The sequence below is a fragment of the Hevea brasiliensis genome, chromosome 3, assembly GCF_030052815.1.
Source record: "Hevea brasiliensis isolate MT/VB/25A 57/8 chromosome 3, ASM3005281v1, whole genome shotgun sequence".
Lineage (NCBI taxonomy): Eukaryota > Viridiplantae > Streptophyta > Magnoliopsida > Malpighiales > Euphorbiaceae > Hevea > Hevea brasiliensis.
Window position 1 is genome coordinate 24,880,559 of NC_079495.1, and position 20,051 is coordinate 24,900,609.

At 31.8% G+C, this 20,051-nt stretch overlaps 1 protein-coding gene and 1 pseudogene across 1 annotated transcript; one reads left to right on the top strand and one right to left on the bottom strand.

The window, feature by feature from the left end:
- The first annotated feature begins 689 nt into the window (after positions 1-689).
- On the top strand, positions 690-1,745 carry LOC110652116 (probable calcium-binding protein CML36). Its single transcript, XM_021807630.2, has one exon. It carries the CDS (start codon positions 866-868, stop codon positions 1,532-1,534), a length of 669 nt encoding a protein of 222 aa, XP_021663322.2. The 5' UTR covers positions 690-865; the 3' UTR covers positions 1,535-1,745.
- Positions 1,746-4,121: 2,376 nt separating this feature from the next.
- LOC110652114 (tropinone reductase homolog At5g06060-like) lies at positions 4,122-8,140 on the bottom strand (annotated as a pseudogene).
- Between the last annotated feature and the right edge of the window lie 11,911 nt (positions 8,141-20,051).

Here is a 20,051-nt window from a genome sequence, read left to right on the forward strand (position 1 = left end):
TAGTGAGCGTTATCAATAATTGATGACGGCTATTGATAATTAATGGTATTCAATAATACGTGATATTTTAATAATATTATATATTATTAAGAATAATAATCACACTTTTTCAAAAAAAAAATATGAATTATAAAACGAACGGGAATCTTAGTTTATAAAAAAAAAAAAAATCATTTTGATCTCTAGAAAAAATTTACAATAAGATAGGCCTCTCAATTTCTAATTTCGATCAAATAATCCAAAATTAATGACATTAATTGATAATGTTAAAGAAAATTAATAAGGAAGGTAATTTAAAGGCAAGTAATTGAAATTAATTAAAATTATAATATAAAGGGTTTAATTAATTTCAATTAAAATTAAAAAAAAATTGTTTTAACTCTACATTTCTCAGAAATTAAAATGACAATTAAATAATAATTGAAGAGTCAAAATAAGCTTTTTAAAGAACAAATTAAGCGGAGATTTTTTCGACATGATTAACTGAGTGTGTTGAATTGGGCGCTTGGATGCGGAAATTACCGTACAGGTCTCGTGAAAGCACGAGATTCGTTCGATTAACACAAATCTTAATCCAACGAACCAAACACGTTCACAAAAGTTACCCGCGAAACATTTATCATTTTTTCCACCGTTTAGCATTTACGATACGCATATAAATACCCATCCACCGAAAAAAGGTAATATTCTTGTTTCATAGGAAGCTTCCTGGAAGTTGCCATGGCTCTCACTGCTCCCACTCTCCATTTAAGCCACCCACCTTCGTCTCTCTTTCTCCTCAACCCATCAACTCTTTCTTCTTCTTCTTCTTCTTCTTCTTCTCTTTGTATTCTTTTCTGTTTTTGGGTTACTCAAACTTTCCGCCATGAATCAGTTCATCAAGGTAATCAGCCCCAAACGTCTCTTTCGATCCAAAAAGGACCGATCTATTGTCTCCAGATCTGACCCTTCATCGTATAGTTATGGCGCTTTGTCGTCTACGTCCTCGGACTCTTCTATTTCCAATGATAAGCAAGGTTCAAGAGGTGGTGTGGTTGATTTCGGAACGCCCACTACTGTTCTCCCTGAAATATCAGGTGACTGGTCTGATATCTCCTCTGATATTTATTCAGAGCTGGTTCAGGCTTTTAAGCTGATAGACAGGGATAATGATGGGATTATTTCGAGGACTGAGTTAGAGGCTCTGTTGAGCCGATTAGGAGCGGAGCCACCTAGCCAAGAGGAGTTGGCGATGATGTTGAGCGAGGTGGACCAAGACGGTGATGGGTACATAAGCGTGGAGGCTCTAATGAACCTGATCGGCTCGGCCTGTGAGCCGGCAGCGGACGAAGAGCTGAGAGTGGCATTCGAGTTCTTCGACACGGATCAGGATGGGAAAATAACAGCAGAGGAGCTACTTGGAGTTTACAAATCTATCGGGGACGAGCGGTGCACGTTAGACGATTGCCGGCGCATGATAGCAGAGGTCGATAAGAACGGGTATGGGTTCGTATGCTTCGAAGATTTTTCTCGGATGATGGAGCTTCAAAGATGATCATGTCTTTTATTTAGATCGTGTGATTGTGGTGCTCTTGATAAATGTCTTTTTTTTTTTTTTTTTTTCTGAATCGAGTGATCTAGGGTGGAGTAGCTAAGGGAGATGAGATGTGTAAAGATCTGAACGGCCCTGATTGCTTGATCTAGCTGGCGTATAATATTGCTTCTTTCAGCCGTATATATAACATAATCAGATAATTACTTGAAAATTTCCCTTTTTTCTATAAATTATTATTCAATTTTAAAATATTATCATATTTTAACATAATAAGTTATATATCCACATAAGCTACGAGGATAGGTAACACCACAAAGATCATGTTGGAGCCAAGGCAGGATGCTCGCTGGAGGAACTTGGAGAAAATGATAGCCTTGAGGAGAGAACTGGAGAAATCTGCGTGTCAGTCACCTGGGAATTTAGCTATAGATGTGTGAGACTTGGACCTTCCAATGAAACTGCAAGAGATTCTGGATATATTGCATTATGGTTGTGGCGCAACCTGGAGTCTGCAATCTTCCTTGGAAAATATTAACAGTAATAGAATTGTTGCATTACGATCGCACTCCTATGGTTCAGTCTCCGTGCAAGTTTTGAGACGTTCCGACATAGCCCAGATTTTAGCGCCTGGGATAAAAATGAGCTTTTTACCATACGGGTGGAAGGGAAAAAAGAATTAACATTACCGTATGGGTGGAAGGAAAAAAAGAATTAACAAAAAGGGGTACGAAAAGGGGTTTAGCTTGAGAAATATTATCATTGAGGCAAGTGAAAAAAAAAAAAAAAAACTCTAGTCACATTAGCGTTAATTAAGGACATTATTTGTAATGGCATTCAGAAAGAGGACGCAAATATTGATAGCATTTTGAAGGAGAAAGGGCCCGGGATGCTATTAATGGGTTGGGATGCCAACTGTAATGGCGTTTTGGTTTGTTCACATGCCAATGCTTGGATACTATATATTATGATTAGCACTCTCATGCTTAGACACTTATAATTAACATTCAATACTTGATGCTATTATAATTAGCAGTTTGAACGCTATTATGGCTCATACCATACCCGTGACAAATCCTTTTTGTTTTTTTGTGAGTGCTAGTAAGAATAGTGTCCACGTAAAAATAAAAACCTACCCTTTGCCCATTTCACCATTGCTCTAATGTTCTCTAACCTGGTTAGTCATCTCTTGTGTCTATATCCATTTTATATTGTTTTAAGGTATGTTAATTAGTTTCTTTTACTAACATCTATTTAATAGATGTTAGTAAATAGATGTTAGTAAAAGAAACTAATTAACATACCTTAAAATAACATGAAATGGATATGGACGAGAGCACGTCAGAGAACATTAGAGCAACAGTAAAATTAGCGAATGGTAGGTTGGACGCTATTCCTACTAGCATCCCATGTAAAAAAAGCAACAAAGTTTGTCATGGATATGATACGAGCCATAGTATAGGAGTGTTGATTATAATACCGTCTAAGCATGAGATTGCTATTATAATAGCGTCTAAGCATGGGAGTGCTGATTATAATAGCATCCCAACCCTTAGATGCTATTAATAATAACATCCCATGCCCTTTCTCCTTCAAAACACTATTAGTATTGGTGCTCTCTTTCTAAATGCCATTATAAATAGCGTCCTGCTTAATTAATGCTAATATGACTAACATTCTTTTTTCTACTCACCTTCCATTGATAATATTTTTCAAACTAACCCCCTTCTTGTTAATTCCTTTTTTTTTTTTTTTTCCTTTCACCCGTATGGTTAAAAGCTCAATAAAAACCTTCCCCCAATGTTGTAAATCCACCATAAAAACAACAACCTCTATCATCCCTGATGAGTCCTCCTGATAAAGCCCTTTCACCATTCCTCTTTAGAGAACCATCTGTATTAACTTTGACAAACAGAGCATTTGGGATACATTAGTAAATTCAACAATCCGTTACTTCATTGAGCAAAGTGGAACAAACAAGTTTTGTTCTACAGAGACAACTTTCAAAGTTTTAATTCATTAAATTGATATGATGATTTTTTTTAAAATTTTAAATACTTTTAAATTTTATATCTTTTACAATTTTTTTTTAATTTTTTTAGAAACGGGGAGCAAAGCATAAAGACAAACTAAACAGGACAAGAACACCATAAGCTACACCAGACAAATCATAGTCAAGCCATTATTGAAGGCCAAGAGGGGCATGCTGAAGCTCATGAACACCAAAAGGGAAATTGACTGCAATACCAGCAAGAAAATCAACACTCATGTTTGCTTCTCCCCATATATGAGAGATACAAATAATCCTACTCCTTAGAACCAAACTCTGGATAGAAAAAACCAAGCGAGGTAGCATGAATAATAGGCAGCAAAACACCATTCACAAGCTGAATAACAAGCAAATTATCCCACTCAATCAAAAGATTCATAAAGCACTAAGCCTCCTTGCTAATTTAAGACCTTCAAAGAGAGCCCAAAGCTAATAACATTGAGTACCTTCCTATTGGGCAACAAAAGTACCCTATCATCTACCATAACCATCATGAACTAGACACACCCCCCCCTCTACCCCCCAACTCTAACTAGTTAATTAGCCATCACAAGCCATAACACCATCCATATTTAACTGCAACCAATTAGACACAGGAGTTTGCCACGAAACCCAGCAATCTTGTTGCCTCCCCACCCCATTGCGCAAAGCATCTATCTCACTAAACACTGCAACATAGTTTCTAGCAGTAAAATAAATTTCATTAACTAAACTTGAAGTCTTAGCCATCACATTTTCAAAGAGGAATTGATTTCTACTATTCCAAAATTTCCAGATAGCTACACCAAACAATAAGGGCCAAGACAAACCCTTACTACTAATATCCCTAAATTTCAAATTTTTCTCTCGCCAAACAGTAATAGGAATCAAGGTATCAAAGAAATTACTAATTAGACCACTAGGAACAAAACAACGCCATACTGTATCGACATGCCTGCAATCATGAAGAGCATGGAGAGAAGATTTAGAGAAACCCAAGCAAAAAGGGCACTCTCCCATAGAGTTAATATGCCGAAGAACTCTCTCCTCATTTGTTAAAATCCTATTGTGGCTTGCAAGCCATAAGAAAGTCTAGATGCGTTAAGGACCCATCCATTGCCAAATATATTTCCAAATAGTAGGACCATGAGGGGAGGCAGTATGAGCACTATAAGCTAATTTGACTGAAAAGTTTCCCTAAGAAGAAAACTTTTAATAACATATATCCGTACCTTGAGAAGTAGAAGGAGGAAAGGTAGTTGTGACGAGGTCAACCATCTTAGGGGAAAGGAACGAAGCAAACTTATCCCAAATCGACACTCCATTATCATTAATATAATCAACCACAACTTCATCCGACAATAAAGTAGGAACATGATACAAGCCACATCTACCAAACAAAAATTATTTAGCAACCAACAATGACGCCAAAAGCGAGCTCTTCGACTATTACTAATCAACCACGCTAAACCATGAAGAAAATCTTTCTAAACCCCATGAATACCCTTCAAAGAACTGAACAATTAAAACTCAGATTGCCCATTGATTACCCTTCCAAATCCATATGATATTTGGAAAAAAGTGCCTGAACCCATAAAGTTTTGGGGAAGAGATCATAGTCTAACCCAATTTTAGCAAGAAAGCCTTAACCCAAACCACTTGTCTCTTTAGGCTGATGAACCTTGTCCCACTTAATAAGAGGCATGCATTTCTTACCCTCCACTGAGCCCTAAATGAAACTATGACAGAGTTTATCAACATCTTTATAGATATAAGCAGGCAGCTTGGTTGTCTGCAAAGCATAAAATGGAATAGAAATAATTACAGAGTGGGGTAGAGTAATCCTACTAGCCAAAAAAAATGGTCAACATTTCACCCCAATAAATGCTTTTGCACTTTTTGGAGAATATAATCATAAGTACTTTTGCGAACTCTTGAATGAAAGAGAGGCACACCCATATATTTACCTAAATCATTAGTGACCTAAAACCCTTGCATCCTACTCAGAGAATTGTAGAGTTGAGAACTAACATTATTGGAGAAAAATATTTGAGATTTACGCACATTGGCCTTCTAACCTGAACAAAAGCAAAAATCATTAAGGAAATTCTTAATAACAGTCAAGTGATCCACACTCGCTTCAGCAAAAAGGATGAGATCATTCGTAAAAAATAAGTGGGAAAGCTTAGGTCCTCCCCTATTTAGTTTAATAGGCCACCATATATTCAAATTAACAGCTCTTGATATGGCATGGGAGAGTTGCTCTATATAAAGAACAAATAAAGAAGGAGACAGGGGGTCATCTTGGTTTAAACCTCTAGCAGGATAAAAAGGAACAGAGACATTGCCATTCCACTAAATCTGTGTAGAGTTGCAAGACACACAGTGTATGATGACAAATGACACAAAGTGCCTGCTTCAATTAGAGAGTCAAACATGAAATTCCATAAAATTCGATCATAAGTTTTTTCCACATCAATCTTTATAGCCATGAAACCAAACCTAATTGTCTTCCTTCTTCATCGAGTGAAACACCTCCTGGGCCACAATAATATTTTTAGTAATATGCCTGTCAAGACTATAGCTTGTTTAAATAATTTTTTATTTTATAAATCTAATATATATATATATATATATATATATATATATATATATATATATATATATATATATATAAAACACAACACGTACACACACACATATAAAAGCAAAAGACTCAAAAACTATTAACCACAATTTTATGGGTGTTTTCATCATTTATTGACACTTGGCATAATTAAAAAATAATAATTTTATTTAAACAATGTCAATTAATCTAAATGATAGGGATAGTCTAAATGTAACTATCTATATCCTTTTGTAATAGATATGTGTTTGTTGTTAGTCTAATTTTATTAATAAATTTGAGTTTTATCGCCTCTTTTGGGAAGATTTGGTGTCTCCTCTTCTGTGAGGATTTGGTGTTAGCCAAATACATAATCACACACTTGTACTATTTAGTTATTGCCTAACACACTCTTGAACTAAATTCTGAACCTATTAGACACCTCAGGTTAAAAAAAAAAAAAAAAAAAACCATAACATTTAGACACAAAATTGCATAGTAAGCAAGTTGCATGATTTCACATGGAAAGAGGCGAGTGAATAAGATATTGGTTGTCTATGTTGAACCTATAATGGCTAGTTGGCACCCATCTTTAAAACAATGCTCATTTCTTACCTATAAACTCTTTCTTCTTTCTTGCAAGTGCATTTTCTTCTTCACCTTAAGAAGCTACAGATTACAAACAATTTAAGTAATTTAAATCTAAAATAAAGCATGTACAAAGTCATCAAAATAACCCAAACTCATATGTTCTCCAAGCAACGGCTATTTTCTTCTGCCACTTTTACCACCTCACCTTACCTTGGAGTAAGAACATACAATCATGGTTGTTGCACTCAATAGGCACAAGCTATGAAGAATATGGGCAAAGAAAATCAAGAACGCATGGCTTAAAGCTCAAAGAAATAAAAATAAATCAAATTTATTAAAAAAAAATCACATTATTTATTAATGAGAAATTGAGAATTGAGCTTAAAGGTTGAATCTCTGTGTAATAATTTATAATCAATGGGCATTGTTAGATTGATGAAATACAACATTTAAATGATTTGTGATTTTCTGTAAGTTTTTTTGATAAAAAATAATAACATTTTAATGAAGATAAACAACTCAATATGTTGGACAAAAAAATGCATTTTCAATCAAGAGGAAAAAAAAATAGAAAAGAGAAGGTTAATTTGCTCAATATAGTTGCTTACCAAGATCAAATCCATTCTTACTAATTCCTTAATCAACAGAAATATCTGTTTAGTAATGTATGAAGCAACAGGTAGGCAAAGGCATGCAACCAGCAATGAGAATTTTTTTGGTTCTCTAACGTGTTGAAGAAGAGTTTGATATACTATTTTATTCAAGAACTCTTTATTACTAAGAAAAATTTCCATAAGTGAGGTTTTGATAACACCACAGTGCAACACTATTTGTCCTAACATTATTTTTTGCCCACTCACAAGCTAAATTCTTCGTAAGTTGATTAATTGTAGCTTTGGTCGATGCATAATTTGATCCACCACTAAATTGTTAAAGACCTATGCCTAAGGAAATGAATATAATGCTTCCTGCTTCTGACACTTTTAGAATAGTATGTGTAAGTTGGCACAAATGGTATGTAGATTCAAAGTTAGCTGTCATGAGTTTTGAAAATTCTTCAACAGAGTACTCAATAGTTGACTTTTTGATATTTTTGCCAACATTATTCACAAGAATGTTGAGACTACCATTAAAAATAGAACCCATTTTCTCAATTAGCTTCTCTCTCTAGGCTGGTGATGTTGCATCACAAATTGACCCAATGCCTTTCAAGCACTTATTTAGCTCTGCTTCATTTTCTTGAACATGTGTGCAATCTAACTTCTAGCCCAACAAGCTCTTCCATCATTGCTTTCCCAATTCTGCGAGTGCCACCAATGTTAAGAGTGTTAATTCCCTAAAGAGACCATCTTGGCTGCTTGAAACTGCTTTCTGCCTCTACCATTATTCCATTATGTGTTGCAAGGAAGATGAAGATTGTGATTTTCTTTAATTTGAAGAATACTCAAGTTCCATATAAGTTGTTTGATAAAATGCTTAACCTTTACTTGTCCAAACCATTGGCCCAAGGTTATATGTGTGCCAACTCAACTTTTTCCCTTTCCATTTGGTAGTCCTTTTACTTGTTAGCGTGAGATCTAAGTTTGATGGTTTCAAAATCAGGCTCGTAGGTGGAGCATGCTTCCCGTCGAATGGCCAAATTAAGCTAATTACTATTATATTTTATATAAGTAGTTTATCTTAAATTTTCTTATGTAAAATTGTAGTAGTATGAAATTTTGTACTTCAGAATTGTATTCTATCTCTATTTAATGAAAGCACTATCTTTTATTTTCTAAAAAAAATGTTATCATCTGTAATCATAAAATTCTATCATTTGAAAATAAATAAGGCCAACAAACATTATCATGTAATCTATATTTATATCAGTTACATAACAGAGAAAATTAAAAAATAATAATTTTATTTAACAATATCAATTAATCTAAATGATGGGGATAATGTAAACATAACCATCTGTAACTATAAAATTCTATCATTTGTAAATAAAATAGCTTTAGATAAGGCTAACAAACCTTATCGTGTAATTTATATTTATATTAGTCACATGATAGAGAAATATAGTTGATCATACCTCATATAGAATCACCTGCAATAAGTTTCTTGTAATTCACAAATGTGCACCACCTTGTAATTAGAAGATGCCTCTTTGGTATCCCTTTACAGATATGCCTAAACTCTTATGAATCTCCATGAACATCCTTAGTAAGAATGGTTTGTATCGGTGAATTCACAAAGTAATCCAATGGTGAAAAAATGATTTCCGCGCAATATCTTGGAATAGAGAAGCCTTCACCACTATCTCGGCACTCCAAGTTCAAGACCAAATTGTATGCTATAGTTATCTATCTCTCTTTATTTTTTGCTATTTTTATTTATTTCTTCCTTATCTATATAAAATTTTCATATTTTGTCATTACTAGATGTGTATACTCACACAAACATATATATTAGAGTTTTAATTAATAATTTAAAATCTTTTATAAATTATAATTCATTTTTTATCATGGATATTGATAATTTTCTCTTTCAGTATTTGTGGGTCTAATTATATAAGTAGTTCCTTGAAAAATTTACTATTGAAAAACAATAACTTTTATATATCCCAATTCCAATGGTAATTCAATTCTTTAAGGGTTCAAATATTGTTCATTAATTATTATGAATATATTCTTTTAAATCATACATGTTCTTTTTTTTTTTTTAAATTACATTTATGTTGTAAGTATATTATATTGTTACATTATAATAAAATAATATTTTATAAAATAATTAATAACCATTTAAAAATGTAAATTTAATTTGACTGAGATAAATATATAAACATATAAAATTTTAATAACACTTAAATTGCATTTACTATATTTACGAAGATAATATGATTTTGAAATTATAAAATATAAGAATATTAAATTATATTATTAAAATAACATAATAAATTATTCACGCAATGCGTGTGTAAGATGATTAGTTTAACTCTAAATAGAGTGCTATACTCTTATTATGATTTCAAATTCAAAATTATCTTTACTTATCCTCATGTTTAAAACTTTAAATAGGGTATTTGTCACTCACAATTACTCAATTTTATGTTTTTTTTTTAGTTTTATTGCTTGATTTCAATTTCTTTCTTAAAACTCGCTCAATTTCAATTTGAATATTTAAAATTATTGTAATTGAATATTATAAATTTCTCTGTTAACTGATTGATTTTCATTCACTATCACTCTACTATAAGTATTTTTTCAGTATCATCACTTAACTTCAATTTCTATCCTAAAACTCAGGACCCCTTAATTTTGATTTGAGTAAACTTAAAGTCCATACTGCATGAAAATGTAGGTTTACATGTTATCATAAATTAAAAAAAAAAAAAAAATCTCTCTCTTCACATCTCTCCTAATTTTACATTTTCTAATCAAAATTTAATAATTTTTAAATATTTACACTAATAACAATATATTGTTAGTGTGTGTCTATATATATAGACACACACACTAACGACATGTAATACTCTAGAAATTTAAGAAATATATAATTTATTTATTTAACTATTTTAATATTTTTAAATACATTTTGAGATTTATTTTGAAAATTTTGAATTTAAATTTTTTACTATTGAATTTGGTGGCGGCCTAGTTGCCAGTTGGAGCAATGAAAAACAGAAAGGGAAGGAGGCGTTGAGAAAGGGAGGAAGGGGGGCTGTCATGCGATTTTCAAAATATTCTATTATTATTATTATTATTATTATTATTATTATTATTATTATTATTATATCTCAATTAAAAATTAAATATTCTTAATAATAATAATAATAATAATAATAATATAGAAAATATAATTATTTTAATTTATTCTTTCAAATTACAAACAAACAGCATTTCGCTAAATACACCCAAATTCATTAATAAAATAAAATTTTAAAATTTTAAAATAAATCTCAAAATGTATTAAAAATATTAAAATAATCAAATTAATAAATTATATATACCTTAAATTTTTGGGTATTACATGGTGTTGTTAGTGTAAAACAAATATATATTGTTTTTAATGAGAATATTTGAAATTTATTAAATTGTGATTAGAAAAGGTAAAACTAGGAGAGACACGAGGAAGAAATAATATATATATATATATATATATATATATATATATATATATATATATATATATATTTTAATTTTTAGTAACCTAAATGTAATATGCCTTACCATAGTGTGCCGGATTAAGCTTTCAGGGAATGGATTCTTCTCTGGACTTAAATAATATGAAACCTAGCTTGAACCAATGAAAGTGTAAACTACATATAATAAACAAACTATGGTAATAATTAACCAACTTAAGGAGGGAATTCTAGAGTATTTAAAAGAAGAGCATCTTTAACTGCAAAAGAATTTAGTTTCAGTTGCTGAATGTATAGAGACAAAAGTATAAAAAAGGAGAGAACATAAGATATTTTCCATAACACACCTTCCTTTTCATTCTCTAGAAGCTTCCCCATTCTCTTATTTCTCTTTCTATTCTCTTCCTACATTCTCTCTTCTTTCACTTTTTCTGAATCTTTGCAAATAGAGAAATCAAATGAAGTATAACCTTAAGAACACTAGCAGAATAACAGATAAGAAGAAACCAATGCTAAGGAAAGGAATACAAAAAAAAAAGAAAAAAGAAAAAGAACCCTTGGAGTACATTAAGTAAGTGTTTCTTACACTAATGTTTCCTTTAATAGTGATTGGAATAGTTATATATAACTAGGTTAAATTTCCTAAACTTGATTTGTGAATTAGGGATTAAAGAGATTAAATAATAAACGTTTTTATGAAAGTAATTGGTTAAATGAATTTTATCAAATAGCAAGGATAAAGTTTAACTGAGCTAAAATGGTAATAAAATGATCGAGAATGAATAAAAAGATTAAATGAGTAGAAACAAGGATAAAAAGTAAACTGGGAGCTTTGAGGAACTCAGGTTCGACAAGCAAAGCATCAAACTTCAACAGTCGAACTACGTTAACAATAAGGTATACAGTGCATGTAACTTCGGATGCCAAAAGCTTTACATTGAATTGTTGAAGGTTGCCTATTTCATAAAATATGTTTTAACCTTATCTTAATGAAGTTGTTAATAAAATATACTCTATATGCTCTCTTTGTAGGCCCAAGGACAAGGTCACAAAGATTAGAACAAAAAGGGATAAACCTAATTAGAAGTGTAATACCCTTCACCATAGTTAGTTGGAATATGCCTTGGGGAATGGAATATTCTCTTGGGACTTGGTGACTATGTCACACCTTACCCCTCTGTAAGGCATAACATGATCCCGTAGAATACTTAATGAACTACCGAACTTCACTTACCGATAACTCATTAAGTACCCTACAAGGGATTTTAAAACAATTTTCTTACATTTTGGAAGTGGTGACCATTTTGGTAGGAATTAAAAACCATTTATTCAAAATTTAAATACTAGTAAAAATTTTTGTCCATTTTAATTTTGCATAAATTTTATAAAAATTTTGACAGAGTTCCGTTTGTATTTGGAGAAAATAGTTCTTCAAATACCTGAAAAAAAAACACTTACAATAATTTTCTCAACTCCCAACCTTCAATTAATCTCAAGTCAACTCAATTCAATTCACTTCAAAATAATTCTACAATCCAAATCAAAATTTATCATCTCAAAGTATTTAATAACTTCAATCACAATGCATAAAGTATGAAATTCACATGTAGAAATATTAATTTACAGAAGGAAATCCAAAAATAATATTATTACAATTTATTTTACAACTGCTGAACTTTACTTTGATACATAAAGCGTTATAATATTTACATCAAAATTAACTACAAGGGTATAAAATAATACCCGTATAAAAGATCAGTGTGGTCCACAATTCAATAGCAACTCACTCTGCTGCTTTTTCCTTGCTCTTATCTGCGACAGCAAAATAAGCTATCACTGAGTATAAAAATACTCAGTGGTGCACAATAAAAATTTAAAATACAATACATAAATCATTCATTGATGAAACACAATTTAAATATTTCTCAATCACATTTCACAAATTATCAAAGCTCATAATAACACAATTTAGTCAAATAATTTAATAAACACAATGTTGCCAAAATCATACACAACTTAAGCCATGACACAAAATTTCTGATCAATACCGTATTGTACACCACGACAAAGCAATCTACAACCCCATTAATCGAAATCAATGAGGGAGGTGGCTAGCTAGCTAATGAGTACTCATCCGATCTCAACCTCAACTGGCAAGCCAGAGAGTGAGGAAAATAAACGATCTCAACCCCAAAAATGGAGGAGGAATAATGTGATACTGTCATGCTAAGTGTGAACACAAAATCAATTCAAAACAATTTATTTAAATAATTTATGAGAAATCTGATCAATTTTCAAAGTCATATTTGCGATTATAAAATGGCAACACAGTACATAATTAATCAGAGGAGTCAAATTTTTGAGAATAAAATATTTAAACAAGAATTATTGTGCACAGACCTGACGTGAGTCGCCTCTAGGCCTTGACTCAGTCTCTCAGAGCTTCCAAGCCTTTTTCAGCTGAAACACACAGTTTCATAGTGTTTCCGTACCATAACTTAGCATAAATCCAAAAATAAATTTAACTTCACTTTTATCTAGCTTTAATGTGCTAATTTCGACGTTCTCGAAGTTTTTGTGTTTTGGGTTACTATTCACTACACTATTCAAGTCAAATTGTTGACTTTTTAAGGCTTAATAGGTATGGAAACTCCAACTTCACCCACATACCACATTTTGGTCATTAAATTTGTTGGTTTTGGTTATTTTCTCAAAGCTTAAGTCCTTTAGGCAAAATTGTCAAATTTTCAGTTTTGGTGTCCCTAGTTGCACTGTTCCATTGGTCATTCTGCTGTTAGAATTTGGCAAACCTTTCTTCATAGAAAATATTCCCTATTGTCGTAAATTTATTCTCCTTTTTGAATCACTCCAATTGGAGTTTTGTAACTCAAGTTATGGCCATTTGAACCATGGCTGCCGGATTGGACACAACCTAGATTTTCTGGGCAATTTTGGTGCTGGCAGTTTTGGGTCATCAACTTTGGGTGGCCAAATGACTTAGTTGCTGGCAGAATTTGGGTTTGTGTTCTTCATGAAAGTTTTAGGTCTATATCTCATCTAACCACTAGTAAAAGTTCAAGTCATTTTGAACTGCCTAGCTCGAGTTATGACCAAATGAACAAACACTGTTCATTTGGTCAGTTTGTACAGGGTAGCCTGCAATTTTTCAACTTTGGTCAATTTGTTCACTAGGTTTTGGTCACTTTTTGGGCATGCTTCCTAAATGAAAATTGTGTCATTTAATGTCTATTTTCATCCCCAATCGGTCCCATACCAATTGGACTTGTAAAATTTCATTTTGGTCCTTCAAAGTTGACTTGGTCATCTGCCACGGCATGACCATACTCCCTTCGAATTTAACTTTAATTCCAACCATTCCAACACAACTCATTTGGTCACAAATGACCATTTTCACTTCACAATAGGTCAAAGACATCATTTACTCATTTCTCACATTTTTGGTCCATAAACCCTAATGTTCAAAATCTTAATTCACTAACCTCATGCATTTAACTAATTCAAAACATTTAATCATGATCATTCAACACCAATAAGCTCACATACACCTTTAAATTCACCAAGTTCATGCATACACATCCTCAAACCCTAGTTGACTAAAATTTAGGTTTGGTCCTTCAACAATTTATTTCATTTCATTTTTCCATAATTTCTAGTATAATTCAACTACTAAAATATGAATTTAAACATAATATTAAAAACTAACCACTCACCTCTTTTGTTGAATTTCTCCCTCTTCAAATCTTCTTTCTTTCCTCTTCTTTTTGTTGTCAAGATGCTTGTCAAAGTCCAAGAACAAGATTTACTTAAAGGAGTTAGGGAGTTTATAAAATAAAATCAAGCTTTTGAAAGCTTGAAATGGGTGTTAATGGTGGAAAGGAAATGAGAGAAATGAGAGAGAAAGGGTTGACGGGAATAGAGGAGAAGTAATTAAATTTTTTTTTTCTTTTTGTTATTTTATGCTCTTTTAATAGATAGTTATCCCACAATTTTCAATTTCTTAAATTAGTAAGTTTATTGCATCATGCATGTGTCAAGCATGATGTAATCAACCTTTTTCAACTTTTTCTTTTTCCTCTTTTTTTTTATTTTTTTTATTAGTTCTTTAATTTAATTCTCGATTCCGAAAATTTCTTTTCTCCAATTTTATTTGACAGTTAGGTCAGGAGTCAGCTCTCGGGGTCAATTGACCAAATTGCCCCTCATCGGTTCATCCCAGTTTGCAAATAATTCAATATTTCTTTCGGCTCTCTGACCTAATTATTTGACTGACTTAACAGTTCTTTTTCGTGATTTTTTCTTTTCCACTGTGTTCATAAGGGTCCTAAGGATCGCAGCGTCACATTTTACAGTTCGAAATTTAAGTTTAAAATGGCTTCGCAGTCGTTCCCGAGACGGTCACCCATCGCTATGACTCTCGGCTCGTTTAACTTCTTATATTCTGTTTTTCTTATTTATATTTAACTAATTGGCAATTACTAATTATTTGTATTTATAACTTCTCTAGTTGTCTTAAATGTGGTTCTAATCCCCTTAATTGTTTGGATCGACACCGGTCACCGGAACAGTGAAATATACCAGGCTATTCAAATAGGGGTGTTACAGACTAGGAACCAAACCTAACATATAACACAATAAAAGATTAATTAAAATGCTAACTAAAATAGTAATTAATAAATTAAAATGGGAAATTTTGGAGTATTTGATGAAAAGGCACCTTGATTCTTAGAAGAACTTAACCGACTCTGAATATGGAGGCAGGAGTATAAAAGAGAGAAATTCAGATATTTTTCATAAACCAACTTCTTCTATACTTTAAAACCTTCCCATATCTCCTTCCATTCCCTTTTCATTTCCCTCACACCCTTTTCTCTTACTTTCTCCAAACCTTTACAAATAAAGAGAAATCTAAATATACCACAACCTTAATAACTTCTGGAAAAGAGCAAAGGGGGAGAATCTAAAGCTAAGGAGAAGGATATAAAAAAGAAAAACCCTAGGAGCATAATAAGTAAATCTTGTCTATGTTTATATTCTTCCAAATAGAGATTAGAATAGTAGTATAAATGAGTAAGATTATCTAAAATTGATGCATAATATTAGGGTTTAAATAAATTAGCTAATTAAGGAAGGGTTGGATAATCTACTTAATGGAAAATGAATATTATAAATATAAAAGCCTACCTGAGTTAAAAATGTTGAGAATGATCTTTTGAATGTATGATAGAGTGATTGAATAAGTAGAATAAAGGAATAAACATAAAATGAATATTTTGGAAAATACATGTTCAACGACTGAGACATTAAGTCTCGGCAGTCAAATTATGTATACTGTAAGGAACGCTATGCATATAGCTTTGTGAGTTAAAGGTCCCATGTTCAGCTGTTGAAAGCTGTTTGTCTTGAAAGAAATGCAGTATAGCCTAATCTCACTAGAATTGTTAATTAAATATACTTATATATATATATATATATATATATACTCTTCTTATGGAATGGGGATAGAGTTATCAGGGCTAGAGTTCAAGGGAATTAATACATCCAATTAGATGTAAGTGTCAAGTTAAGAGGGACTATTGTCAAAGTGAGTGAAAATTACCAACTACTTTCTTAAATATTATTTTACCTTGCATATGTACTCATGTATCATTTAAGGTTTATTTTATTTAGCTATATTGCATATAGGATTTGTATATATGATTATGTATGTATTTAACTCGTGAAGATGCTACATTATGTATTTGTGTTGTGTGGCAGCTATAGGTGACCTAATGGTACTTAATGGGAAAGTAAAGAAAAGGCATGCATGCATATGAGCTGATATGTTATAATATGGGATGTTTAGGTAAGACAATTTTGTATCTCTGGCTCCATTTGTATGATATAAAATGATAAGAGGAAGCCCTGAGGAGCTTCTGCAATGGGTCAGACACATTGGACATATGAAATGAACGGGTAAGGGGAACTTTTGTTGATATAGCTTCCTTGTTATGAAACTTTTGTGTTGTGGAACATTCATTTGAATGGCGCATCCATGTGCTTGAACTTTATTTTAATAATATATTTTTCATCCCCATGTAATTCTCTACTTACTGGGTTTATATACTCACTCTCCTTCTTCTGTCTATCTCCTTTGGGGGCATGAGTAAAGGCAACAATCAACAGATTTTTGATAAATAAGTTCTCAGGTTTGTTATAGTCAAGTTTGTATATTTTACACCATTTTGTGAAACTATTTTGACACATGTATAATTTTGTTCATTTTGACACTGTGCTTGCTATTATACATTTTGTGATGGAAATACATTAAAGAGCTTTTGTTACTTTATGAAATATTATATATTTTCACAACGAACTATGAAAATATCAATGAATAGGAAGTCCCAATTAAATATTCCATTTTCAAATAAAAAGAACGTGAATGTTTATGATTAAAGGCTGTGCCCAGACCCTATGAGATGAGCTCCATGAAATGGAAGTAGAAATCTATTAGTAAGTTGGGAAAGTATAAATAAAATAATACTTATGAATAGTATATGAGTGGGTCCATCCTAGATATAAAGATATGTTATAAAAGATAAAAGAAATGTCAAGGTTAGGCTTACTATGGGTTCTGATGGACTTATGCCTTCCAGTGCTCTAACATTGGTAACTACCTGGATTTGGGTCATTACAAATTAAGTTGGTATCAGGATGTTGAAATGGGACGTAGTTGCCAAGATTGCAAAGTATGAAAATAGTAGAGTTAAGTCACATAAAAAATCAAAATTTTGTTATGCAAGTATGGTGAAATTTTGAATACATATTTGATAATTTTAGTAATGATTTAATAATTGCAATTTTAGTTTTTTGGTCCCTTCTTATAAGTTTCTGGTATAAGCTAATCTGTCTATGTATGATTAGAGTTGTGTCAGGATATCTCATGTTAGTAAATGTCTTTACCAGTTAATTCAAGAGTAAATAATTTAGAAAGATTCCTTACTTGTGTTAAGGTCTGAATTTGGGTCCATAATGAGTATGAATGGAAAGGAAAAACAAAAAAAGCAACAGAATGATGAAAGGGTTTGGAATGTAGTAAAGGCTGCCAAATATGAGCTTAACAGCAAAATTAAATGAAATGAAATTAAAAGAAAGTGAATTATAATTTTCGACCCTCAGAAAGATTGATGAAAATGAATGTGAAACCCTGTTCAAAATCCAACACTAGGGGGAGTAAAAATTGGAAATATGAAAGTTTTATGTGTCAAAGAATTAAAATGCAAGAAAAATTTATGATTGTGTGGTTGCACTAAAGGAGAGCACAGTTGCCCAATATGGGTATAGTTGATGGTTGAATGTTATACTAGAGCATGTGTTCTAGTTAAATGGTAAGAAGGATTAGAAAGTTGAAGTTCATTGTTAGTGTAATGATGGTGCAATACCCTACCATTGTTTGAGCGCTGGTATTATAAGGTGCAAATTACAATGCATACACAAGGCAATTAGGTAGAGCTATTAAGGGCCTGGTTATGCTCTTATGTGAAAGTTAAAATTTCTAGTAAGAGTTTTAGCCCCTAAGTAGAGAACTAGAAATAATAAAAGGGTAAAAGAAGTAATGTGTACTATACAACTACCCCCAAGTGGAAATACCTAACTCTAGAGATTAAATAGTTACACTTTTACAACTAAAAGCAAGAGTGCGAAGTAACTTTTTAGGTAAAGATTAGGAGTGAAAAGATATACTTCAGTTTTGTTTTATAAATAGTAAAATATTTATTCATTTTTTTAAAAAAATAATTAAATTAAAAATTTTGGCAATAAAAGTTTAAAAAAATTCTGGCAATAAAATGAAATTTTATCAACTTTCTTTTCAACTCCTCTTTAAATTACAGAAAAAATAAATTGTCTCACTTATTATTTTCTACCTTTATTTTCTTTTCCCCTCAAATTTTCTCTCTCTTTTGAATAAGATAAGAACAAAATACTTTTATTTTATTTTTTAATTTTCTTTCCTTCTTTATTTTTCACCATTCCAAACAAAGTTTCAAAATTTCCATTGAGTTTTGGTGGCTAATTATTTGGATTATAATTTGGTGGTCGTGACTTAAATTGAGAACAATAATATTTGACCGATGATTCAATTGGAACAATTTAAAATTTAAAGAAAAACTAGCATTTAATGAATTTAAATTTTATTTATTGGTTAATTATTAGAAATATAACAATTATGAGATTTATTTCCTTAAAAGAACTCCCATAAGTAAATTTTCCTTAAAAATAAAATTTATAATTCATAAGATAGTATTTCACTTAAAAATTTTGTCTATGCAAATAAATAATAGACAAAATTTTCATACGTAGATATAATATTTTTTTTTAGATTAATTATATAAATACGATCAATTTTTTCGTCGAGTTCCGCATGGATATTATTTTTTGTTTTTTTTAAAAGTTAAATATGTGATTTCTCTAGACTTACGTTGAGTATGATATTTAAGTAAAAATTCCTAACAATGATAATTTTGAAATTTTAAAAAAATTATAAAAATATTTATACAGAAAAAAGAGAAAAAAATTATGAAAAATATTAATTAAAGTAATAACATTATTACTCAATTTATAAAATATAAATAATAAAATTTTATATATATATATATATATATATATATATATATATATATATATATATATATATATATATATACTTAGCAGAAAAGGATATCTGTCAAGTAGCGCACCAAATTCCTCATAAGCTCTCGGTCTCCATGGGCGCGCCTGTGCCAAGGCCCAAGCCCACCACGACTCCACTTGCGCGGACTGGTTCGCGAGCCCACTCTTAGCGCGAGCTGTTTTCTGTGAGGCGAGACTCGAACCGAGACCCGGGCGTTACGAGGCTCGATACCACTTAGCGAAAAGGATATCTGTCGGGTAGCGCGCAAATTCCTCATAAGCTCTCGGTCTCCATGGGCGCGCCAAGGCCCAAGCCCACCACGACTCCGAAGTTTGTCTTTGTTCCATCGGGGTTCCGTGCGAAGGAAGATTCGTGATCTGGATAGGTCATTAGGTTGAATGAAGCCTTTCGTAATTGGTTAACCAATCCTTTGGGATGGTATTCAAGCTCATTTCTAAGCGATTGCCTAGGTATCTGGACAATTGTTGGGGTGGTCTCGTGTCG